This window comes from Camelina sativa, chromosome 18 (genome assembly GCF_000633955.1).
Source record: "Camelina sativa cultivar DH55 chromosome 18, Cs, whole genome shotgun sequence".
Taxonomy (NCBI): domain Eukaryota; kingdom Viridiplantae; phylum Streptophyta; class Magnoliopsida; order Brassicales; family Brassicaceae; genus Camelina; species Camelina sativa.
This window is the reverse complement of record NC_025702.1, coordinates 2,626,030-2,649,278: the sequence shown is the minus strand read 5'-3', so window position 1 is coordinate 2,649,278 and position 23,249 is coordinate 2,626,030. Positions and strand designations below refer to the sequence as shown.

At 36.9% G+C, this 23,249-nt stretch overlaps 4 protein-coding genes and 1 long non-coding RNA gene across 8 annotated transcripts; 2 read left to right on the top strand and 3 right to left on the bottom strand.

Moving 5' to 3' along the window:
• LOC104760354 (probable disease resistance protein At5g45510) lies at positions 341 to 4,937 on the top strand. Of its 2 annotated transcripts, none has more exons than XM_010483262.1 (3): positions 341 to 524; positions 639 to 4,327; positions 4,587 to 4,937. In XM_010483262.1, exons 1-3 carry the CDS (start codon positions 497 to 499, stop codon positions 4,626 to 4,628), a joined length of 3,759 nt encoding a protein of 1,252 aa, XP_010481564.1. In that variant the 5' UTR covers positions 341 to 496; the 3' UTR covers positions 4,629 to 4,937. The 2 variants fall into 2 exon arrangements, with proteins under 2 accessions (XP_010481564.1, XP_019095699.1); XM_019240154.1 differs by having other exon boundaries at positions 4,503 to 4,593.
• LOC104760355 lies at positions 4,862 to 8,878 on the bottom strand. 3 transcript variants are annotated; one of them, XM_010483263.2, is made up of 2 exons: positions 8,797 to 8,878; positions 4,862 to 8,241 (listed from the first exon to the last, which is right to left on the bottom strand). In XM_010483263.2, exon 2 carries the CDS (start codon positions 8,191 to 8,193, stop codon positions 5,059 to 5,061), a length of 3,135 nt encoding a protein of 1,044 aa, XP_010481565.1. In that variant the 5' UTR covers positions 8,194 to 8,241; positions 8,797 to 8,878; the 3' UTR covers positions 4,862 to 5,058. The 3 variants fall into 3 exon arrangements, with proteins under 3 accessions (XP_010481565.1, XP_010481567.1, XP_010481566.1); XM_010483265.2 differs by having other exon boundaries at positions 4,862 to 8,238; XM_010483264.2 differs by having other exon boundaries at positions 4,862 to 8,233.
• Positions 10,707 to 13,675, bottom strand: LOC104760353. Its single transcript, XM_010483261.1, has 2 exons — positions 13,212 to 13,675; positions 10,707 to 12,851 (listed from the first exon to the last, which is right to left on the bottom strand). Exons 1-2 carry the CDS (start codon positions 13,597 to 13,599, stop codon positions 10,843 to 10,845), a joined length of 2,397 nt encoding a protein of 798 aa, XP_010481563.1. The 5' UTR covers positions 13,600 to 13,675; the 3' UTR covers positions 10,707 to 10,842.
• Positions 17,523 to 18,212, top strand: LOC109130533. Its single transcript, XR_002036439.1, has 2 exons — positions 17,523 to 17,678; positions 17,755 to 18,212. It is a non-coding gene; the product is annotated as an uncharacterized LOC109130533 (long non-coding RNA).
• On the bottom strand, positions 21,104 to 22,073 carry LOC104763087 (ATP-dependent DNA helicase PIF1-like). Its single transcript, XM_010486502.1, has 2 exons — positions 21,761 to 22,073; positions 21,104 to 21,678 (listed from the first exon to the last, which is right to left on the bottom strand). Exons 1-2 carry the CDS (start codon positions 22,071 to 22,073, stop codon positions 21,104 to 21,106), a joined length of 888 nt encoding a protein of 295 aa, XP_010484804.1.

Here is a 23,249-nt window from a genome sequence, read left to right as displayed (position 1 = left end):
TTTGTCTTAAAAAAAAAAACAAGAGATTTTTTTCTTTTGTTTTAATTTCTATTTGTTTGTACAAAAAAAAAATCAGAAATTTAAAATCTAAAAACCACTAAAAATATTTTAAACATTCCTGAGTCATCTAAATTATTTTGGGAGAATCCCTTTAGTTATTTTTGATTTATTATTAGGTATTAAATTAAGCAAAAGTGAAAACAAATTGAATCGAATTTTTAACCTGCAATAATATAAATTATCAACTGTAACTGTGTTTAAAAAAAAAAAAAACTTAACAAGATCATTGTTATTCAACGATCACAAAGTTATTAAATTATATATATATATATATATATATATATTACTAAAGGAAATTATTGGGAAACTGATGTAAAAGAGAGAGAAAGAAAAAGAGAGATGAAGAGCAAAAGAAAAGGGAGAGATTGAGAGAGGTTTGACTTCGCCTTTGTAGAGAAGGCAAAGGGCTCGCTCCGGCCAACAGAATCTGATCATCATGGCGGTTACGTTTGCTGGTTTGCCAGGTTAGTTAGTGTTTCTTTCCTTCTCCCATCCGAATTAGTGTGTATACATACGGAAAGAACACTGAGATATAGGATTAGTGTTTGGTTTTGAGTTTGTTTGGGTTTTGTCATCAGATGGGGGGAATGATCCAGAATTGCAACATGGGATGAATGATGAGAAACTGCGTAACAACATAGTGGATGTTCTGAAAAGAGATGGTCCTCAGAGAGTTTTGCTGTCTGGTAAAGCTGGGACCGGGAAGACAAGGCTGGCAAATATTGTGGGAGAGCATGTCATCAAGACCGGCTTGTGCTTTCTGACCATCTGCTTGCATCTCAACAGGAAGTTTAAGGATGAATGGTCGCTCTATGAGAACATAGCTTCTCAGCTTTGTGTTTACTCTGATTTTGAAGAGACTGAATTGGATGATAGGGATGAGGACGAGGAGGATGAGAAGGAACTCAACGTTTCTGATTTGAAGAAGAAGATATTTGACGAAATCGTTAAGCAGAGAAAAGACATCGACAAAAAGATCGAGGATGAGAGGTTGGAGGCTGCAAAGGCCGCCAATAAGGATGATGGAAACAAGGCTGCGGGTAAAAAAAAAGATAAAGCAACTGAAGCAGACACGACGCTGCTGCCAGCCGAGGGTGCCAAGAAAGATACGCCGTCTACAGGAAAGCCGTGTATTCTACTGATTCTTGATGACGAAGGAAACCAAACCAGTGAAGAGGTGGTGATGAATACAATGGGGCTTTGGAAGTTTCTTGTTGATGATATCCTTGAAGATGTCAACCGTATCAAGATTCTTGTTACGAAAGGAGGCGAGGAGCCTACAAAGGCTGTTGTTGGTGACGCAAAGAGTGAGAATGGAAGTGAAGGGAAAGACGGAGAAAAGAGTGAGAGTGAAAGTGAAGAACAAGACGAAGCAAAGAGTGAGAGTGAAAGTGGAGAGCAAGAGGAAGCAAAGAGTGAGAATGGAAGTGAAGAGCAAGATGGAGCAAAGAGTGAGAATATAACTGAAGGGCTAGAGGAAGCAGAGAGTGAGAATATAACTGAAGGGCTAGAGAGAGCAAAGAGTGAGAATATAACTGAAATGCTAGAGGGAGCAAAGAGAGACAGCGAAATTGTGCCAGATGAGGGTACTCAGTCACAGGACAAAGATAACAAGGGGGAAAAAAAGGACCAAGCCGCGAAGAACGTACAAGATACAAAGCGTGATGAGGAAAGTGGCCAGACTACTAAAGATGTGTCGCTGGCAGCTAGAAAGTCCTATGACGATCTAATCAATTTCCATACCACGGATGTCTCAGATGAATTACGCAACTCAATCCATGAGACTAACCTGCAGAATTTGTTTATGTTTCTTCTCACAAAAGACTACGTGGAGACTTTTGCAGACTACATATCTAAGATTGTGAGCAAAAGCAAGAATTCGCCAGCTGCAATCGTCGTGCTAGCCAAGTCCCTAAAGTTGATTATTCTAAGCAAAAAATGTTCGAGCACAGGAGATTATACGGAATTAAAAGAAAAGATAGACGAGTTTCTCTCAGCTGATCGGTCTGATTCACCCGATTTATGTTCTGCTTCTGAGAGCGCTGTCAATCCAATCTTGTATCTTGCATATGTGCTGTTGAAAACCTATGATACATCAAAGGGTGCCATCTTGGATTGTTTTTGGCATAGCTTGGACTTCTTTAAGCAATGTGGATGTGTTTACTACCGTGACCTGATCACACAATGGATGCTTGAAGGCTACTTTGATCCTGTTAGGTCAGTCGAAAAGGCGTACCAGGAAGGTCATTCTATCTTGATGGATCTTATAAACCGCGGAATGCTGAAGATACAAGAAAACAATGTGGTGGTGCCAGAGATGGCGATGATCAGTTTAATTGATCCTCGACTTGGAGGCCATTTCGGGAGATCTCGACTTGGATTTTCTAGGGTCTATGGTGGTCACAAGGAAAAAGGGATTGGTAAAATCACCCAGATAGATGATATGATTAAAACCGTGCAAGCAAAGAAAGGAGACAAGGTTACAACGATTCTGGTTGGTGGAGATCGTCTGCGTCGTGAAAATCCTAAAACGTACTTCGAGAATCTGAAAGAGCTTGAAGTACTTGGTCTTTTTGAACCCACACTAGAGCCTCTTATCCCGTCTTTTAAGGATCATCTCAAACTCCTCCGAGTTCTTGTAATCAGGGACTGTGATCTACTGGACAGTATTGAAGAGCTTCAGACTCTTACAAAGCTGAATACTCTTGAAGTTTCTGGTGCTAGCTCCCTGAAGAAAATCACTCCTGATTTCTTCAAGGCATTTCTTGAACTTCAAAGTCTTCACCTCTCTGGGCTTAAGATCACATCTTCCCCTCTCAGCATTTCTGATTTGACCCAACTTCATTGTCTCATCATCAAGGACTGCCATTTATTGGAAGATCTGCCAAACATACAGGAGCTAGTGAATCTTGAGGTTGTTGATGTCTCTGGTGCTCGTGGACTTCAAACTTGTTTCGACAACCAAAAAGGTGACAAGAAAAACAAAAGCAAAAACAAAAACTTTTATCTTCTTAAAAAACTTCAGCTCCTTGACTTCTCGGAGAGCCAAATAGAGCGTCTGCCAATATTCCAGGACTCTGCGGTGGGCAAGAAGCTTCACTTATTGACTAGGCTCTTGTTGCGCAATTGTACCAAATTGAGAAGATTGCCTAGTTTGAAGCCCTTGTCAGGTCTCCAAATTCTTGATCTTTCCGGCACTACGAGCTTAGTGGAAATGCTTGAAGTGTGCTTCGAGGATAAGCCTGAACTCAAAACTCTCAATCTCTCAGGAACTAATCTTAGCGAGTTGGCTACCACCATCGATGAGCTGTCCAGTCTCAATGAACTTCTCCTACAGAATTGCATCAACCTAGATGCTATCCCAAACATCCAGAAACTCAAAAATCTCGAAGTCATTGATGTTTCCGGCAGCAGCAAGCTGGAGAAGATTGAGGGATCATTCGAGGACATGTCCTACCTACGTGAAGTGAACCTGTTTGGAACCAAAGTGGAGACGACACCAGAGTTGCCTAAGGAGACCAAAGTCCATTGTGTAAAGAGTATTACTCTGGCAGATGGAAGGCTTTTTGAAGGTAAGGATTGGGACGAAGTAAGGAGCAAAATGTCAAGTGAGAATCCTAGCTCCTCTGATGCAGCAGTTGTTGCATCCCAAGAAATCTTAGAAGAAGCAAGAGAGATTCAATCAGCTGAACCACGCGCCAGTGATTGTACTGAGATGGGAGATGCCACGCGCAAGGAACGTCTTCTCCAAGTCCCCCTAGGTAGGGCTATATATAAGAAGACACTAACATCACTTGTTGATTCCGAAAGTCCACAGGAAGTCATGGAGATCAGTGAAACTAATAAGCTGGATGATGACGCACTAGCTACGGCTGAGTTTGTGTCTTTTGTGGACTGTACTCCTACAAGGTTCACATCTATCTTTAACAAGACCAAAGTGGTGAAAGGTTGCTGGCTAAGGATGTGCTTTGACATAAAAGACCTTTTCTCTGATGTGACTGAGGAAAATTTGAAATCATTGGAGACTTTGTCCATTACAAATCTTCTATCATTGGAGACAATAAGCTGTGCTGGTAGCTTAGAGAACCTGAAGAACCTAAGCTTAGATTGCTGCCCGAAAATCAAAACGATTTTCTCAGAGATGCCTACCAGCCTAGAAGTCCTGAATATAAAGCATTGTCAGAACCTGGAGAAAGTTGTTGAAGGAGTCGAAGTGTCATCTCACGATCATCTGACAGTGAAACGCGACAATTGCCCAAACTTCGGAGTAAGTTACATCTTTTCTACTCTATCACCTCTCCAATGAACATATAGGACCATCAATGCCTGTCTTTTCTTTTTCTTTTAGTTTTTCATAAGAATAAAAGTTCTAGCAGAAGAGGAAACTTGGGAAGTCCAAGTTGTCAAAAATTAGTTGCATCATATTTTCTCTCCTTTTGCAGGTTGTATCTGCTTGAGTCGTCTTTGCACCAAATCTTGTCTCTTTTCAACTTCATCTTAGCATTTTACACTGCGTGTATTTGCAGGACTACGTTATGGTTGAACATAGTGATGCATCACCACCATAAGAATGAAGATCATCAAAGGAGCTGGAGCAAGATCTACTTCCAAAGTACTAAGCATCATGATCGATCATTTTCATACTTGTTCTGCGTGTGTCAGAAGCTATGCGTGTTGAATAACAACCGGCTTTAAAATATCATCTTACCGGTTTTCTCTTTCTCTACTGTTTTCCTGTTTCTGTTTTAAGATATTTCCTGCAGTAAAATCCCAGGCATAGTGTGTTGTGATCTTGTCTGGGTGAATAAGACCCTTGTTTTGATTGTTTATTCTTTTCTCAAACATTTATATTTATTTCTATTTGAACCATCTTGTGATTCTATGGCTTTACGATAAAGATTTAATTACAATACGCAGGAATGCGTATTTTATTCAGGGTGTATAGACACATTATCTCTACAGATGTTACAAAGAATCTTGCCATTATGCAGCTTCTCTTCACATATTTGGTGATGTAGGTTGCTTCCTCCAGACTCCATTACCATCTGTGGGACAGAACGCGATTTTTGGGCATTTATATTTCTCCAGCAGTGTCATATTTGGAAACAGTGCTTGCAGATCTTTCCACTCAACCTTGAATTCATGCAGATACTTCAGACGCAAGATCTGAACGGGCCATTGGTTTTCTGTAGTTGGAAGAAGTTCATCACTGATTCGGCTAAGTTTTCCTCCTTTGATGGAGAGCTTTGCAAGTTTGTCAAGGTTTTTGGGATTTAACCAACTTGGAGGGTCTTTTTCAGGGAAACATTCTAGCTCCAACTTCTTCAAACTAGAAGGAAGTTTAGAGGTATCATCTATTGCTTCATTCTCTTGCCATCCTCCTCCCCATTTCTTGGTTTGGTTTCCAAATGCCTTGAACAGTTTTGCTGTACTTGATGTTGATTTCCTGGATGGTGATGCTGTTTCATGAACCTCTACCCCCATTGCGTTGTCATTTCTCAGATCATCTGGCTTCTTACCAAACTTAATAGTTTTTTGTGACTTCTTAGTCTTTGCTTCTCCATCATCAAGTTTCTTTAAATCATCTCCGTTCTTTGCTCCCTTTCTTTTTTCCTGCACTTTGCTAATTTCTCTGTGATCATCTGCTTTGCTCTGGATTGTGTCTTTTGATTCTTGTGGTGGATTTTTCTTCTCATTTGGTTTTGAGCTCTCTGCTTTTACCTCATTTGTCATCTTACCTTCATCTAGATCAGTGTTCCCTTTGTTTCCATCTCTTTTCTCCTGAACTTTACTGTTTTCATTGTGATCATCCTGGGAAGGACTGGGCTTATTAACTCCTTCAACACCATTGTTTGGTTTTGAACTCTCTGCTTCTACCTCATCATGCTTCGTTTTTTCTTTTGAATCAGCCTTCCCTTTGTCTCCATCTCCTTCCTTTCCCACTTTGGTTTCATCATCTGTCTTGTTCTGGATCATCTCTTTGGATTCTTTTGGTGGACTTGTCTTCTCATCTCCCTCAACAACTTTGTCTGATTTAGATTTAGTTGCTTCTACCTCATCTCGTTTCTTTCCTTCATCTAGATCAGCCTTCCCTTTGTCTCCATCTTTTTCCTTTTCCACTTTGCTTTCATCATCTGGCTTCTTCTGGATCGTCTCTGTTGCCTCTTGGGAAGGACTTGTCTTCATCTCTTCCTCGACAACCTTATCAGATTTTAAACTCTCTGCTTTTTTTGCCATATCATGCTTCTTCCCTTCTTCTAGATCAGCCTCTTCATTTTTGTCACTTCCTTTCTTACTACTAACTTCATCTTCTCGCTTACCCGTTTCTTCTATCTCTTCTTCCTGCACTTGGTCTTGTTCCATCATGTCTTTGAGTTTCTTCTCTGTTTCAAGAACTCCTTGCTTCTCCTTCTCATCTGCTTCATTACTTTCTTCTTCACTCTTTTCTCCTTCTTGGCCATCTTGACGAAATCTAAATCCCCACGAAATTTTCAGACTCTCAAGTTGCTTGAGGCCTGTCAACGACTCCATCAAACTTTCCACCGTGAAAGAATTTTTATTTACAGTTATGCTTAGCTTCCTCAGATTCAGCAGGTGTTTAACTGCACAATCATTTTCATGATCCGACTCACTAATCACAAATCCTTTCAAAACTTGTAATCTTGAGAGCTTTGCAATCCCCTTAGGCATGCGGTCTAGCATATAACACTCTGATACATCCAAGTAAATCAGTTTCTCAAATAAGCCTATATCGCTAGGAAGAACCTCAAGATTGTAGCATGCTTTAAGATCCAATATCACTAACTCGGGGAGTGCACAAATCGAATTTTCGAGCTTTTCTATTCTCGAGATTCCTTGAAAACTTGCAAGCCTCAGATTCTTGAGATACTTCATGTTCTTTTTAAGAAACTCTGTGCTCTCAACTTCAATGTGGCGTTTAGCTGTCCTCTCCCATCTTCCTAAATAAAGCACTCTAAGTGAATTCATTAAGGGAAACCACTTGAATGTGAAATCAGGGTACCGTTCAGATGAATTGAAAACTGTCTTCAGGTTTTGTGGTTTCATTGCAGATGCTTTTGCCTCTCTTAGCAACGAGGAACCTTTTACTAGGCAGACCTTTTCTTTTAATGATTTTTCCATGACAAGCTTCCCTTTGTGGCTGTAGAGTTCAAATAGATGTACAGATTTGGCTAAGTATATAACTGCAGAATGCACATGAGGCTCCATCCTATAACTACGTGGTATTAGTTTCCTCTCGTCTTGGACCGGCTCAACTAATCTTTTTCTTGAGAATTCATCAAGAACTCTGGTTACTGAGTTTTCAAAATCATCACAGTTGATGAAACCTTCTCCGATCCACCAATACATCAACATTGTCCTTTCAACCTCTTTGTCTTCAGGGAACACGGCGAAGGACAGCAAGCAGAGCTTCTGAGGGAAGTCAAGTCCTTCAAATTTCTCCACAACTTCTTCAAAAGCTGAAGAACATTTGAAATCTTCTTCAGCAATGTGGAGGCCAGGCAAGTATATGTCATTCCCGGTCTCATTGATCTCATCATTTTCCTCAGCGGTTTGAGAATCTGTGATGCTTGTCCCTCTGGATGATTGTTTGTGGAGCAATGATGGGATCTGACACTTGAGTGTGAAGACTTTTCTTCTGATTTCTTTGAGATCGTGAGAGCGGGACCTGATTGAATCCGTCTTCTGTAGTATTGCTCTTAACTTAGCTGAACGAAGATCAAGCTCCAACGACTTGCTCATATTGGTTTGAAACTCAGTCAAGTTCCTAAATGCTGTTATCATCTGAAGAATGTCACTCTGCAGTTTCCGGATAGCGAGGTCTGCATCTTCTTGATCTTCATCAATGTTTCGCATCATTCTTCTGCTTCCACCTTGACTGCCTCCACTGTCGCTTGCATGGTTTGAAGCCTCTTTCTTCATCTTACCAATTTTTTTAACTCTTTCTCTGACCCGAACCCACCAAGATTGTCTCTTATCCTCACTTATTTCGCTTAGTTGTTCATTTTTGTTACTAGTAGCTTTCTTGGGTGCAGGAGGTATATCACTTAGCTGAGTCTGTAACTCAGATAGGAATTTGATAATCTTATCGATGTTACATTCTTGCTGTGTCATGATCAGAATGGTAACTGCGTTTGATGTGTAGAGTCAGTACCTGTTCTTCTAAAGCGAGACAAAAGAGAGAGTCAATGGAGTTAGTTTAACTTGACAACTGCACACCTAAGAGTTAATGTGTCAGCCATGTGACTATTTGAAGTACCAAACCAAAGGTCTCAATGCAAACATTATGTCAGGAAATAGTGACAAATTAACCCGATGAAGCGAACCAAAATGAAGACTGTCCTTATACAAACTATTATGAAATGAATAATAAAGTTCAGATCTCATTCAAGCATAAGAAAATGATGAAAAATTAATCGGACAAAGCAAAACTAAGACTGTACATGTTAGTAACCATTACGAAAAAGACTAGAGAAAGTTGCATATGGTGTTTATATAAAGAAACAAGGCTTCATGATCCTAAGTTATGGTCTACATATACAATATTATATTTTTCCTATGCAAAACTCGAATTTGGTTACTTAATCATTTTGCAGGTGAAAAGAGTGTAATGTTTCCAACAATCAAAACATACTTTATAATATTAATAAACAAACCAAATAAATTAATTTAAAAAAGCTTTAATTTCCGAGAAGAACAGGCAAAAAAACATCGTACCTTTGCTTATATAAAAGTCTGTCTACGGAAAAGATGTCATTCAGTATTTTATCAACACCTTGTGAGCAATCCTTTGTTTCTGATTAAAAAAAGAACTCTTCCTTTTTTTTTATATAACATGTAGAAAACTTCTCATAGACAGCAAACAAAGACAGAGGAAAAGCATCCAAATACACACTGTTCTTTGCTTTCTCATTAGGCCAAGAAATAGAATTATGGGAGAAGAAAAGTCTCCGCGTGGAAAAAAAGAGAAGAAGCAAAGTATTGATGTCCATGTGAAACACATGAACCTTAAAAAGCTTCCATGGATTCATCGTTACACCAAAACTTAACCTATCTCATCGACTTCGAACCAATTAATTTCTCCTAAATTCCCACTTTTTTTCCCCGAAACCCTAAGTTAATCTAATACCCTAAATTATTCCTTGTAAGACAAGATTCAAGAATATAAGCCTTAGTGGATTAGTCCGTTTGTAAACTGGATGGACAACAATGAATGTCTTGTAGGCCGGGTTGTCAATTCAAAAAGGGAATAATAATCTTATATAATCGAAGTTCGTATTATAATCTCATTCAACTTTAGTTGAAATTGTACATAATCGTTGTATAGTAGAAACATAGTATAAGCAAACTATATATTGGATCACCAAAATCAAATTAGCAAAATACTACTTTCATTTACATAAAATGCACATACATAGTACTTTTCCAGCTTTTTTGCGGTTGGGTTCAGTATGGGCTCCGGCTAGGTTGTAACTTTTAGACTCCATCATCATTTGTTGTTGTGACCTCTTCCAGTTTCCATTACTACCCGTGGGACAGAATGTGACTTTTGGACATTGATACTTCTTGAACAGTATCATTTGTGGAAACCGAGCTTGCAAATCTCTCCACTCAACTACGAAATTATGAAGCTTCAAACGCAAGATCTTAACGGGCCAGTTGTATTCTGCAGTTGAAGGGTCGTCACTGAATCTGTTAAGCTTCCTCCTTCGATGCAGAGCTTTTCAAGATTGCCAAGATGTATGGGATTTAACTGTGAACATGAACACACTAAGAACACGTTCTCCTTATGTTATAAGAACATGTTCTCCTTATGATATAAGAACGTGTTCTTCTTAGGATATAAGAACATGTTCTTCTTACGATTATAAAATATATATTCTAGTAGTTTCCTTATATAGATTTCATTGTATCCCTATAAATAGTTTGTAACTACGTAGGTCATTATTATTCAAGGAATGAGAATATCTCCTTATCTCTATTCTAACCTAGCCGCTCTCTCTTTCTCTCTTGATCATTCTATCTCATTCTCTATTCTTCACATACTCATCTGTTTGTAATTCTTACATTAACCACCTCGGAGGGTCCTTGTCAGGGTAAGCTTGTAGCTTCTGTTCCTTACTTCCTCGTCAGGCGAAGAAATGGAAGAGAAGCAAAGTATCGCTATTCATGTAACACTCATGACCCTAAAGCTCCCATATTGATTCATGTTTACACTAAAAAAACTAATCCGTCTTATCTTTTTTGAACCCAATTCTCTAAAAGCTTTTCACATCGTCACTTTTTTTTTTCCGAAACCCTAAGTTGATGTAAAACCCTAGATTATTCCTTGAAAGACAAGGTTTGAGCAGATAATATTTTGTTCCTTACTCATTTATATATAAAATAAAGCATCTGTTGCTGCGACAAGTTAAACTTCGAGTTGTTGTAACAAGATGAGTAACAATCTGCTGCGAAGAAAACAATTAATTTTCTTCATATTAAACAAAAAAAATTTGTGAACAAATCTTAAGTAGTCTATAAGCAAGCATATTAGCTTTCCCTGTCTATTACGCCATTCAAATCCTAAGAACCAATGCAAGTTCTGGTTAATTTTGTTGATGGGTCGACAATCTATGTCCTTAATCAAGATTCAAATCAAACGAAATACGATGATCATAACTTGAAATTATAAACATAGCCAAAAGAGATTAACACAAATACACACACACAAAAAGGGAAAAAAAAAAAACCCTTTTTAGAATTTATTTTTGTTGCAAGTAATCACTTGCCTACAACGAGTTTAGCTCTAGCATCTCCTTTATTGATCTGAAACTGATCTGCTAAACCGAAGTGAGCCATTAATAACCAAACAAAGCTAAGAAGCTCTCCACCTCTGCTAAGTTGCGCCACATGTTCCGTAGCTTTACAATGACTTGCTGCGTAACATAGCAACTCAACCCACACTTTGCTCAACACTCTCCATTTCCCATCTCCATTACTAGTCTCTTTCAAATTCCCAAGCTCTTTCGCCAACATACTCGCCTCGAAAAGAACCGACTTGCTTCGATCTCCCTTCACAAGCATTGGCTCTATTTTGTTATTGACTGATAAAACCGTCTCACTAGCTCGTTTCATATCTCTCAAGTCCTTGATATGCCTACCTTTGAAAAACCTCTCAGCTTCAGCTTTAGTGTCTCTAAACCGTATTGTCCCGATTCCCGCCACTTCCGACATCAACTTGGGTCTCATTATCAGCAAATACATCATGTAATCCGATATAATCTTGCTGAACTCGCGGTCGTCGTAACTTTCACCGCTCAAGTTCTCTATCTCCTCATCACCTTCTTGTTTTTGAAAACAGAGCTCAGTAGCAATATGCCATAGGAGGAGACTTTGATCATAATCAACATTCTCTATATAAAGCATCAACCTATCGATCTCCGCCACTTTCGTATCCCGTAAAGCCCATTCTCCTCTCGCCCAAGAAACTTTCTTTGCGACTTCAGGTTTCTCCGCGAAGTCGGACTTATCCTTGAGCTCATAGAATATGAATTCCCATTGATTCTTTGTCAAAGGCTCTCTCGATATGAACCTTATCTCTTCTAGATAAGCTTTAACACTGAAGATTCGATCAATGTAGTCCCAAAGGACTACAAAAACTCCAGGAACACCCGCAAAAAACACGAGGTATAACAAGTAAACTGTGTAACGAAAGAAGGGATTCTTCTTGGACCGTTGCCTCAACACGCTTCTGACTGATCTATTACCATCTCTGATCCATCCTACCAACATTTGTATGCTTCTGATTACCTTATCGAGTATCGAAACCACGGAGTCCCACACTAAAAGTTTGCAGTTTCTCTTCTGATGGATTCTTGAAACTTTGGCTTTCAGACAAAACCCGATGAAGTTGAAACCGTAGACCGTGCCTGACCATCTCCGTGAGAAAAACCCTGTTGTGAGCACCTCGTGGGTTTGGTTTCCGTTGCATGTATGCTTCTTCCACCGCGGTTTCCTAAACCCGAGAAACCAGTTGAGTAAAGAGTCTATAGAGCTCTCTCCTTCCTCGGGATCATCCTTGAGCTTTCTCAATGCGAAAGTCCAATCCGAGAGCAAGAATATGACCATTGACGCAAGGTCAAGTGCGATACCAACAATATACAAAATGTAAGTAATCACCACATCTGCTTCATGAAAATCATCGTACTTGAGCGGTCTACGATGGAAGACAAAAAAGGAAGAAAGAAGTGAACCGAACGCGATTAACCGGAACAGAGTACCGGTTTTCGAATGAAGAATCGCGGTTTTCGTGTACATTGATTCGTATAGAAACCCTAGCTCGGTTTCTATAATCCGAAGAGCTTCTCCCGGTTTCAACTCTTTGAAGAAATCTCTGCTTTCGTCTCGCTCACGGAAACTGAAAATTAGGTCAACGACAAGACCTTTGAAAGTGTTGAAGAATTTGAAGCCGTATTGAACGATTTCGAGATCAGTTAAATATTCGCGGTCCGGTCTAACGAGTGTCGGGGGTCTTTCGTGCTTGTCCGGTTCTTTGGTTAAGAAGATTTCAGTTGGGAGATTTGACTTTTTCTTTGAATCGTATTCTTCCATTAGCTTAGCGTAGTTAGGACCAGTGTCTGCTGGTTTAAGCATTCTGTCTTTGAACTTGTCTAAGCTCGCCGAGTACAATGCTCGTGTCCTCTCCACGTATTTTATCGTTCCGGTGATGAATAAAAGTACGATTGGTGGCCATAATACGTTTTCCAAAGATTGCACCACCGCATAAACACCTGAACACGACATGGAAATTATATATCATAAGAAGAACCAACTTATAGTTTAAAGTAAGTAGTACTTGGTTTGTACTTTGTAGTCTTAATTAACGGTTTTATTTATGTTGGTTAATTATCAGATTTAAGGATTGATTACTATTGGGTAACTCAAATAAAAACTTCTTTCACAAAAACAATATAATACGTTACACACTTACACCGTACCTTACTGAGTATTTAGTAAGGAATGTTTATTTACCATTCTACATATATAACCTTACATGCTAAAATAGATATCATCTACTATATATTACTTGATCAGTAATAAATAGTGTTTAACCTTCAACCAATTAATGTACATAAAATGTATTTAGTTACCTGCAAGCGCTTGAGAGACAAGGCCAAACAAATGACGTTGCCATAAGGCATTATCCTCAAGAGCCAATGCGGTAATGGTGTCCGGACCACCAAGATGCAACAGCAAGAACGGTGCCCACAAAGCAAGTAGCTTCTTGTTTTTTGGAGGATCACCAGGTTCTGGTTCCTTCCCTTGGTTCTTAGTGATCTGAGACACCGCATAATTAGCCGTCCAATCCGCTAAAAGATACGCGGTCCACAGAACTACAGCGAGCCACTTCTTTGATGTGCGTTTCCGCAGCGGCGCGAGGAAGATAAGAGACGTTTGGAACAGCAAAGACATTATCACAAGTCCTCTTATGTTCCATTTGTCTAAGATCTTTTTAATTTCCGGCGGTATCACTTGCATTGTTATTACTCTTTTTGTCTGAAAAACCTAAGCTCGCTAAGTATCAAAATTTGCTGTTTCATGCTCTCTTGCTCAGGTAATATATATGGGATTAGAATAATTAACCTGAAATTTATAAATAACGCGTGAATTATTTTCTCCCAGTACTATTCTTATATTTTACATTCCTTTCTTTTATTCCACGGTAAGTCTTTAATCAAGGGCTTTTTGTGTGTCAGAAATAAATTATTCTTTCCTTGTTGATAATAAAATCAAGACAATCAGAAAAATGAAAGCACAAAATCAAGAAAATCATACTTTATTCTTTCACTCACGTTACTTAAAATAGTACAAGGATTTTCTGTTTTAGTCTTCATATTTCCATAAGTATCTTGATTTAAAAATACAGTATTTAAATTTAAAAACTGTCCATATGGTTTTGCCTAAAATATATAAAAAAATAAGTCGTATTTAATCAGATTTTAGGAATTCATTTGTATTTCTTTAAAATTAGTTTTTTTGTCAATCAGAATATTTTTTAGGTATATAGAATTTTTTTGGTTTTTAGGTTTTTGGTTTATAAAAAAATAATATGCAAAGTAAAACATTATCTAATATGAACCGTTTGCACAGATTTGATTTTGCTTTAAATTTCAAATTTTAAGTCAAATACAGTAAAACCTCTATAAATTAATAATATTGGGACCAAGACATTTTATTAATTTATAGTGATATTAATTTATCTATAAATTAATAATTATTATTTTATAGTGTAAATTAATAATTATTAATTTATAGGTATATTTTTAATTGTTTAATTTTTAAAAAACTATGAATTGAGACAATTTTTGCAAAATAAGATTAGAATTTTGGATGTTGTAAATTTTATGGTATTGGAATTGAATTTGAAATAATTAAAAAATATTATTGACAATGAATTACAAATATTATAGACAAATTCACTTATACATATGACATAAATATTCAAATTTATGAATAAGAATATCAATTCTCGTATTTTAATAGTCTATCAAACTATAAAAATGTAAATGATGCATATTTAGAAATTGAAAATTTTAAAAAGTTTTAGCTGTTTTATGAAATGTTATAGAATATTTTATATCATTATAGTTTGAAGATACAACATAACAATTTTTTTATATATATAAGGTTTAAGAGAAACATACTTTACTATATCAGCATATACATATATATATATTTACATGATTATTAATTTATGATATTATTGGAACTATATTTTACATGGGGATTTCAAAAAAAATATTATCTTATTATCTTATCGAATTTTGTTAATTTTTACACTGTCCCGACTTAGGACTAGTAAAATTTATTAATTTATAGTGTTTATTAATTTATAGAGTATTAATTTATAGAGGTTTTACTGTATAGGGGATTTTTGAAAAACGTCATTTTTGGTATGTCCTTTTTTCAAAAATGCCTCGTTCACCAATTCATTTTCAAAAATACTTCTCATTAATTCTTAAAAATTTATAAAGTCTTATAAATTTTATAAATTACTTTTGGATGGTAATTATTACTTAGAGAGTCGATCCAAGTATTTATAAGATTTTATAAGATATTTTATAAGTTTCGCAAAATTATATAATAGTTTACAAAGTATTTATAGAGTTTTAATAAGTGGTCTTCAATTTTTAGAATATTATTTTGGCTCAGTCTAGATAACTACAGTTTAAATTAGTTATTACTTTTTTTGTTATCAATAGACTAAATTAAAGAGATGTCGTCTCTCTCGCTAGGCAATTTCTTTGGCAGCGATTTTTGCCACTGTTCATACCGGTCATTTCTCCGAAGTTTGTTTCTGACCGATAATCCCCCCTTGTTTGATATTGGGGGTCATTTCTCCGAAGTTTGTTTCTCCGAAGTTTTTTCTGACAGTTATTTGTCTCTCCCTTTCGCAGGAGTTAACCGTCTTCCAAAATCGCCATGGATCTGTTGCTATATAAACCTTCATCCCCAATATTTTTCTATCACTTCCAATTTCATTTTTCCGCAATCGTTCACTACAATCATGAGTGACTTTCTGAGAAAATCTGTGCAAGACTTTGATTTGGGTATTGAAGAAGCCCCTATCTCTCTGACTTCAGAGTTCTGTTCCCGAGCGGCGTCGGTGAATCATTACTCTTTGGTGGTTACGCCAGTTAACCCATGAAACAAAATTTGCGGGCTCTAATTCGCGAGATGCCTTGGGTTTGGGGATTTGTTGATGCTTGTGTTGGTTGCCTTCTAGATGGAGGACGCGTACAATTTCACTTACAGTTTGAGGAGTCAATGAATCTAGTGCTTCGTAGGGGTCCCTGGTCCTTTAATGATTAGATGGTCACTACTCATCGTTGGTTCTCAAATATCAGTGAGACTGATATGAAAATCATCCCGTTTTGAGTCCAAATTCAAGGTATTCCGATTCTCTATCTCACTAATGCAATGGCTAGGGGAATATGGAAATCAATTAGGACATGTATCTGAAGTTGACGATAATTAGAATGTCAATCAAGTTGGAGCGGTGAGGGTTAGGATTGATTGGAACATAGATGCACCTTTACGCTTCTAGAAAAACTTTAGGTTTGGTGTTGATGAGAACACTGTGTTAAAGTTCTGATATGAGAGACTTAGGAACTTCTGCACAAAATGTGGGTCTCTTAATCATGATACAAAACAATGCCCTTTGTTCTTTGATGTCAATGAGGCAAAGGAATCTGATGATGATAGTGAAGAGATAATCATCTTGATGGTGACAACAATATTTAAGACGCTTCTTCTCTGCCCTCCATTGATCCAACGACATTTATTCCTGGTATTCAGATGCCACCACCACAAACTACTGGTCATAGATATGTTCCTCAGAACATGGTTTCTTCTGGTCTTCCCAGTCTATTTATAGATAAAGTCTTCCCAGTCTATTTACAGATAAAGACCTCACTGCTGAACGAATGAGCTATATTCATGCTAAGTATGTCAACAGTTTGGTCAATCCTACTGACAGCTTGGACATGTTCGCTGAAACAACCGATAATGCTCTGAGAGAATTCGCCTTTCTAAAGAGGGAAAGAGTGCAGTTTGAGATCGTCTTCAACAAAGTTGAAGCTGCAGTGGAGTTGGTGGTCCTGAGCCAACTTCACAAGAAAAAAAGACATGATTCAACTGGAAGCACCTGTTCGGTTTACAAAAGATTCGATGGAGGCGCGGGGGGTTTGGTACCCCCAGATCCAATATGACGATTCTCTCTTGGAATTGTCAGGGCTTTGGGTTGCCGCTGACACAATCTCGACAATCTAGGATGTGTCTTATAACTAAGTGTGATATTCTCTTTCTTTCTGAAATTCTGAACAATTCTGATGTTGTAACTAATATTAAGGATGATCTAGGATTTTCTAACATAATTATTCAGCCCCCTCAAGGCAGGAGCGGAGGCTTAGCTTTGATGTGGAAAAATGATGTGTCTTTATCCTTAATTTCAAAGGATGAACGACTCATTGATGTATTAGTGTCACATAATAATAATAACTTATATTTTTCTTGCGTCTATGGACACCCTATGCAAAGTAAACACCATCATTTGTGGGAACGTTTGGAAAACTTATCTTTCTCTTGTCAAGAATCATGGATTCTACTTGGTGATTTCTGGAGTCAAAAGCTGTAATCTGATGGATCCTCGTGGTTATTAGGCTATTTTCTCACCGGAAATTTTTAGATATGGTCGGCGTTTCAGCTCCGGTGTGAAAGGCGGTGATGAATCGGTCGTGTGTTCTTTCTCACATTATATACGTATTACACGTGTTGCACACATATCACTTATTAACCCAATTTGTTTTTTTTGTTGTACTATTTTATTGGGTTAATTGGGCTTCAAATGTAAAGTAATAATATCACTACTTTACTTTAAAAGTATTAAAATTAATCACGCTTTTATAATCTCATTCTCGACCAATTCATCATCTTCTTCGTCTAAACGACATTGAGGTTGCGAATTAAAAAGACCAGCACTGAAGAAGAACAAATTTTCTGAACTGGAATCATAAAATTGAGATTTTCTGAACAACCACACCACCGATTACATAACGGTACATCCCCAATTTCACCATCTCCATTGTTCAATTAATCTCAAAATCTGGACCAATATGAATTCAAGTGCTTCAGATCTGGTGGGAGAGACGAAAGCAAGCATCCATTCCCTTGTTTATTTTCGAATCGAAAGTATGGAGGATGAAGGATGGAGAGACTCATCGGCGGGCAGACGAATGAGGAGAGAGCAAATCCAGTGAGACAAAGAGATTGACAGTAATTGGTGTGAGCGGCGGTGAGATGATGACGAGCATAGAGAACTTCTTTCATGAGACGGCGACGATCCTTACATCACCGTACATAATCTTCGTTATCGAGCTGGGCTTATTCTTCTCCTTCAAGTTTCTTCTATGTTACGGTGGGGCGTGAATCTCACGTGGCTCTGCTTAAGGAGAAAAACGTGATATAGCTGTTTCCAGATTTTACCACTACACTGCTACTAACTACATTGTACTCTCTAGTTTTCACATATTTACAGGCAAAAATAAACAAAAATAAGTGTCATTAAAACCTGAACAAATCTTAGCTTTTTCGGTTTCTTAACGCAACACAAATGTGAATTGAGAGGGACATGGTCAGGGATCTTGATATTTTTGGACAATCCTGGAACTTGGAAAGAACAGAAAATTTTGAATTTTGGTATCATGGACAAGAAACTTACGTTCAAGTGGTTAATCCAGACAAAAACAACAAAACTGAATTATGGTTCATGAATCTATAATGGTTCTGATCTTCCGGTTTTGGTTATCATGGTTTTGAGATTTCTGAATATTTAGGAAACCATTCCTAAAATCAAAGATGTCTTCCTAAATATTATGGATTTTTTCCTAAATTTTTTTAAATGAGTTTTTGAATCTTTTAATTTATGTTTTACCTCAATGTCTCACATATTATTCCATTTAGTGGTGGATATTTGATTTTTTTGGTACACATCCTGATATTTTATGTATATATAAGACTAACTATTTGATTTTGTATCTTCCTAAATATTATCAAATCCTTCCTAAAAAATCTGATTTAGGCTCTTCCTTATCTTGAGCTGGAGCTTAGGCAATGAGACAATTGTTGGAAAAAATCTTGCATATCCTATGATAAATATTGAAATCAGTAAATATGTTTAGGAAAGTCTTCATGAATTTCATGAAAACCTTCCTAAAATATCTGATTTAGGCTTTTCCTTATCTTGAGCTGGAGCTTAGGCAATGAGACAATTGTTGGAAAAAATCTTGCATATCCTATGATAAATATTGAAATCAGTAAATATGTTTAGGAAAGTCTTCATGAATTTCATGAAATCCTTCCTGAATTTTTTAAAAAAATTGTTTTTACAACCTCTTTGTAATGTTTTGCCTCAAATCGATCACAAATTACTCTTATACTAGTACTAGATCTGGACCCGTACGTACGTGCGGGGATGTTTTTATAAGTTTTTTCTAAAAAACTTGTATTGCATAGTTGTAATATCATTTTGTGGTAGTACTGTTTCTGTTTGTAGTTTCTTCGTAATTGTTGCATATTGCATATTTGCCTTCTTGCATTGATGCATAGATTCTTGGGTTTAGTTTTCTTTACCAAATCCCATTATGATGAGATTTTATGGATCAGTTTTAATAAACTTTAGGCCCATAATTTACATTACCTCTTTTTTGGTTATTTCACATAAAAACTGACGTACAATGCCCAATTGGGCATCGATTTTGAATTGAATGACCCACGATCAACCTGTGGGAAGTCACGTAAATAATAGAGAAGATGAAAAGGTATAATTTTTTACAGAAAAACACCGACTGATAGGTATTGCTCTTTTCGTACCCAAATCTTTATATCAATCGTGTTTAGCATCGAACCCCTTTCCTAGTTTAAGAAAATATCAGAACCAATATCGATTAGGTAAGCAGAGATTTGTATGTGAACAACAAACATTTAATTTGTATCATTATATGGTAAGATTCAAATTTTCTAATTCAGTTTTCATTAATTTATCGAAGAGTTTGGGTAATATTCTATGTTTATATGTGGATACTTTCATGTTCATACTATTTATTTTCATAAACTTTGTTTCATTTGTTGACAATTATTTCCGATATCCAGAAATTTCTTTTCATGTTTGCCCAGAAAAAAAAATTGTAGTTATTTGATCCAATACGATTGTAAATAGTATAATTTCCGCTACAATTTGTTAATAGATTAGATCTTGTATCTGATTGTTCTTACACATTTTGTTTACCAATCCCTTTTAAAATACATTGTCTGACTTCATTTATTTGTTCTATAGATCCAGTTATAACCGACACTAGCGAAGAAGAAGATATTTACAGATAAGACTGTGTTACAATATTCATTAAAGATTTTATTTGTCTAAGCTCTTCATATTTTTAATTGCAAATTTTGCATAGGTGTATAGGTAAATCCTTGGTCTGAATCACAAACAGAGGTCAGCCACCATCCGATACTTTGCATTTTTTGTATAAGCTCTTCATATTTTTAATTGCAAATTTTGCATATGTGTAAAGGTAAATCCTCTGTCTGAATCACAAACAGAGCTCAACCACCATCCGATACTAAGCTCTTCATATTTGTAATTGCCAATTTTGCATATGTGTATAGGTAAATACTTGGTCTGAATCACAAACATAGCCCAGTTAATGTTGGTGTTTGTTTATGGAAAAGTTACTGGAAAATCGTTGATGAGTTTGTAATTCCAGTAAGCTCTATGATGAAATCTATTAGAAGTTTCATTTTGCTAGTTTTGTTATGTTAGGTTTTTTGTTTAGTAAAGCTTATTCTAACAAAGTCTGTGATATGCAGGTAAATTTTAAAGTTGGTGGAGTATGGGGGTTCATCATAGACGTGCTTAGATGAGAACTCTATTATCTATGTCAATCGGTTAGTAATTTTTTACTTTATCTTCATATCTATAGATATTTCAGACTTAAGAAGTAGGAGTTACTTGAACGGAATAGAACTTTTGTATTATTATTCAATAGCTTATGAGATAACAAATTTTCCACCTAATTGAAAACTCTGTCCCAATGCTTACTTAAGCATTTGGATTTTATTGAAAACTAAAATTTTGAAACAGAAATAAGTCTCCAAAGTAATCGGATCAATAGATGAAAAAATGGATTGTTGGCTGCAACCATCTGACATCTATGTTCTTGTCACATTCCCTTTCAACTTTCTGCCTACACTTGCTTCAACCTTCACACCATAATACTCCTTACATGTAACCCATTTCAGAACTTCTGTCTTTCCAACATAATCAGCTTTATCCTTATCGGTTTTCTCATAATAAGCCCCTGTAACAAAATGTAGGAAACATGATTAAACATACATCTGAAACACACTCAACGATTTTATATAATTGCATCGATTATGTAAAAAACCTAGTACCCATGATCCATTACCCTTTCTCCGCTGAACTCTAAAGGTTTTTGAAAACTTCTTTGAACACTACATTCATTGTCTTCTTCTGCGGATTCCCATCCTTGTCAACAATAAGGATCTTTAATCCTTTCTTAGAAGTTACTCTAGAGAGAGCAACATACAGCTGGCCGTGAGAGAAACATGGTCTGGGTAAATATAGACCAACGTTTTGAAGAGACTGTCCCTGACTTTTGTTTATGGTCATGTCAAAAGCAACAGCTAAGGGGAGTTGTCTTCTCCTCATCTTAAAAGGAAGCTTGGTATCTGACGGTGTTAGCATTATCCGTGGAATCAAGACTTTATCTCCAACTCTATCACCCGTTATAATAATAGCTTCTAGAACAAACTCTGCCATTTGAGTAATCTGTAACCTAGTACCATTCATTAAGCCACCCCTTGCATCAATGTTTCGAAGAAGCATAACTGGACATCCTACTTTCAACCTGATTCTATGATTTGGAATTCCAGAAACCTTCATACTGTTTAAGAATTCAGGAGTCATCACAGGATTGGTGGCTGAGCGAGTGTCGGATGGATCTATAGAATCTGAACTTAGGTAAATTCGTTCTTCACCTACATTCATATAAATGTGATTAGTGAATTTGAGATTACCAATAAGATTAACAAACCGATAAGAAGTGAAAACCTTACTAACCATCTAGTTGGTCAAGCATATATTCATTGATTATGCACACATCTTCATTGGTTGGACATAAAATAGCTCTCTTTTGGAAGAACTTCGGATCTTTTTCATCCTTCAATTTTGTTGGATCTCCATAAACTTCTCTGCTTATTGCTTCAATAGGATCATCAGCTTCAGTTATTAGAAACTCATCCGGAATATCAATCATAACTTCTCCATCATTAGGCTCTGAAATTTTTCCATCACCAACAGCCAGAATCCAGTCAGAAAATTCTTTGATATCTCTAGCCGCAGAAGGACTCAAATCAGGAGCGTTTAGACCCATATTTTTTGTCAGCTTTAAAAATCTACAGCTATCCCAAATATAAGATGCATTTAACGCCGCCATACATATCTCTGCACGTCTGCCACCCTATATGACAGGCAAAACCTGTCTGAAATCACCTCCAAATACAACAACTTTACCACCAAAAGGATTGTTCCCTCCATACTTAATAATATCACTCAAACATCTATCCAATGACTCAAAGCAATGCTTACTCATCATTGGAGCTTCATCCCAGATAATTAAAGATGCTTCCTCCACTAAATTTGCATGATCTGTTCCAGCTTTAATATTACATACGCTAAACTCATGAGGGTTTAATGGGATACCAAACCTAGAGTGAGCTGTTCTGCCTCCTGCTAACAGTAAAGATACTATTCCACTTGAGGCGACGTTGAGTACTATGGACCCTCTTAGTCTAAGTGCAGCAGACAGTGTATTATATACAAAGGTTTTCCCAGTTCCTTGATACACAGAATTTTAAACCCTATTTTCCTACTGCAAGTGCACAACAAAGAAGTAGTACTTAGGGGTCGAATCCCACGAAGACCAAGTTTTACTCTATGGTTTTATTGGTTCAATTTCAAGCTAAGACAATTCGAAGTTGGGTTTGTTTGGTAACAATAACGCGATTAAAACGGTATAAAAAGGCAATAAGCAAAACACTAGATCAGGGATAATTCTCGGGAATTTCAGAGATAGCAACTAAACAACTATTCAGGGCATAGATTAAGTACCAGTCTAGAACTCAAACATAAATATAAACTGATCCACTGTCGTGGTATCAATAACTCTATCTGATCGATTCTGTGCGGAAACGCGGAGCACATGCTCAGACATCCGGAGCACATGCTCGGCGGTCCATAAACCCTAAACTGTCGTTTGAGCCCAGAATCGCAGACAAGCATTAAAGAACAGGAATGATAAGTTCACAAATCACCTACACATCAACTTTCGCAGGTCTAGGATAATTTGCCCACTAATGTCTTTTCTAGCAACCTATTACACTTTTGATGAATAGATAAACCTAGAATCATAGATTGGGTGATCAAATCAACCTAAGCATTAAGTCTAACAATAGTGAAGACAATCGATTATATAAAGCCCTATTTGTGTTCTGTTGCTAACCCATGAAACCCCTTTTGAAACCCCTAATCTAGCAAAGAAAACTACTCA

Bases quoted from the DNA above. Each gene is read 5' to 3' on its own strand.
- LOC104763087 (XM_010486502.1), bottom strand. From the start codon at position 22,073: ATGGGTCTAAACGCTCCTGATTTGAGTCCTTCTGCGGCTAGAGATATC. The intron at 21,679-21,760 runs GTTAGTAAGGTT...ATATGAATGTAG, and splicing joins TATGCTTGACCAACTAGATG to GTGAAGAACGAATTTACCTA.
- LOC104760355 (XM_010483263.2), bottom strand. From the start codon at position 8,193: ATGACACAGCAAGAATGTAACATCGATAAGATTATCAAATTCCTATCT.
- LOC104760353 (XM_010483261.1), bottom strand. From the start codon at position 13,599: ATGCAAGTGATACCGCCGGAAATTAAAAAGATCTTAGACAAATGGAAC. The intron at 12,852-13,211 runs GTAACTAAATAC...TGTCGTGTTCAG, and splicing joins TGTCTCTCAAGCGCTTGCAG to GTGTTTATGCGGTGGTGCAA.
- LOC104760354 (XM_010483262.1), top strand. From the start codon at position 497: ATGGCGGTTACGTTTGCTGGTTTGCCAG. The intron at 525-638 runs GTTAGTTAGTGT...TTTTGTCATCAG, and splicing joins TACGTTTGCTGGTTTGCCAG to ATGGGGGGAATGATCCAGAA. The intron at 4,328-4,586 runs GTAAGTTACATC...GTGTATTTGCAG, and splicing joins ACAATTGCCCAAACTTCGGA to GACTACGTTATGGTTGAACA.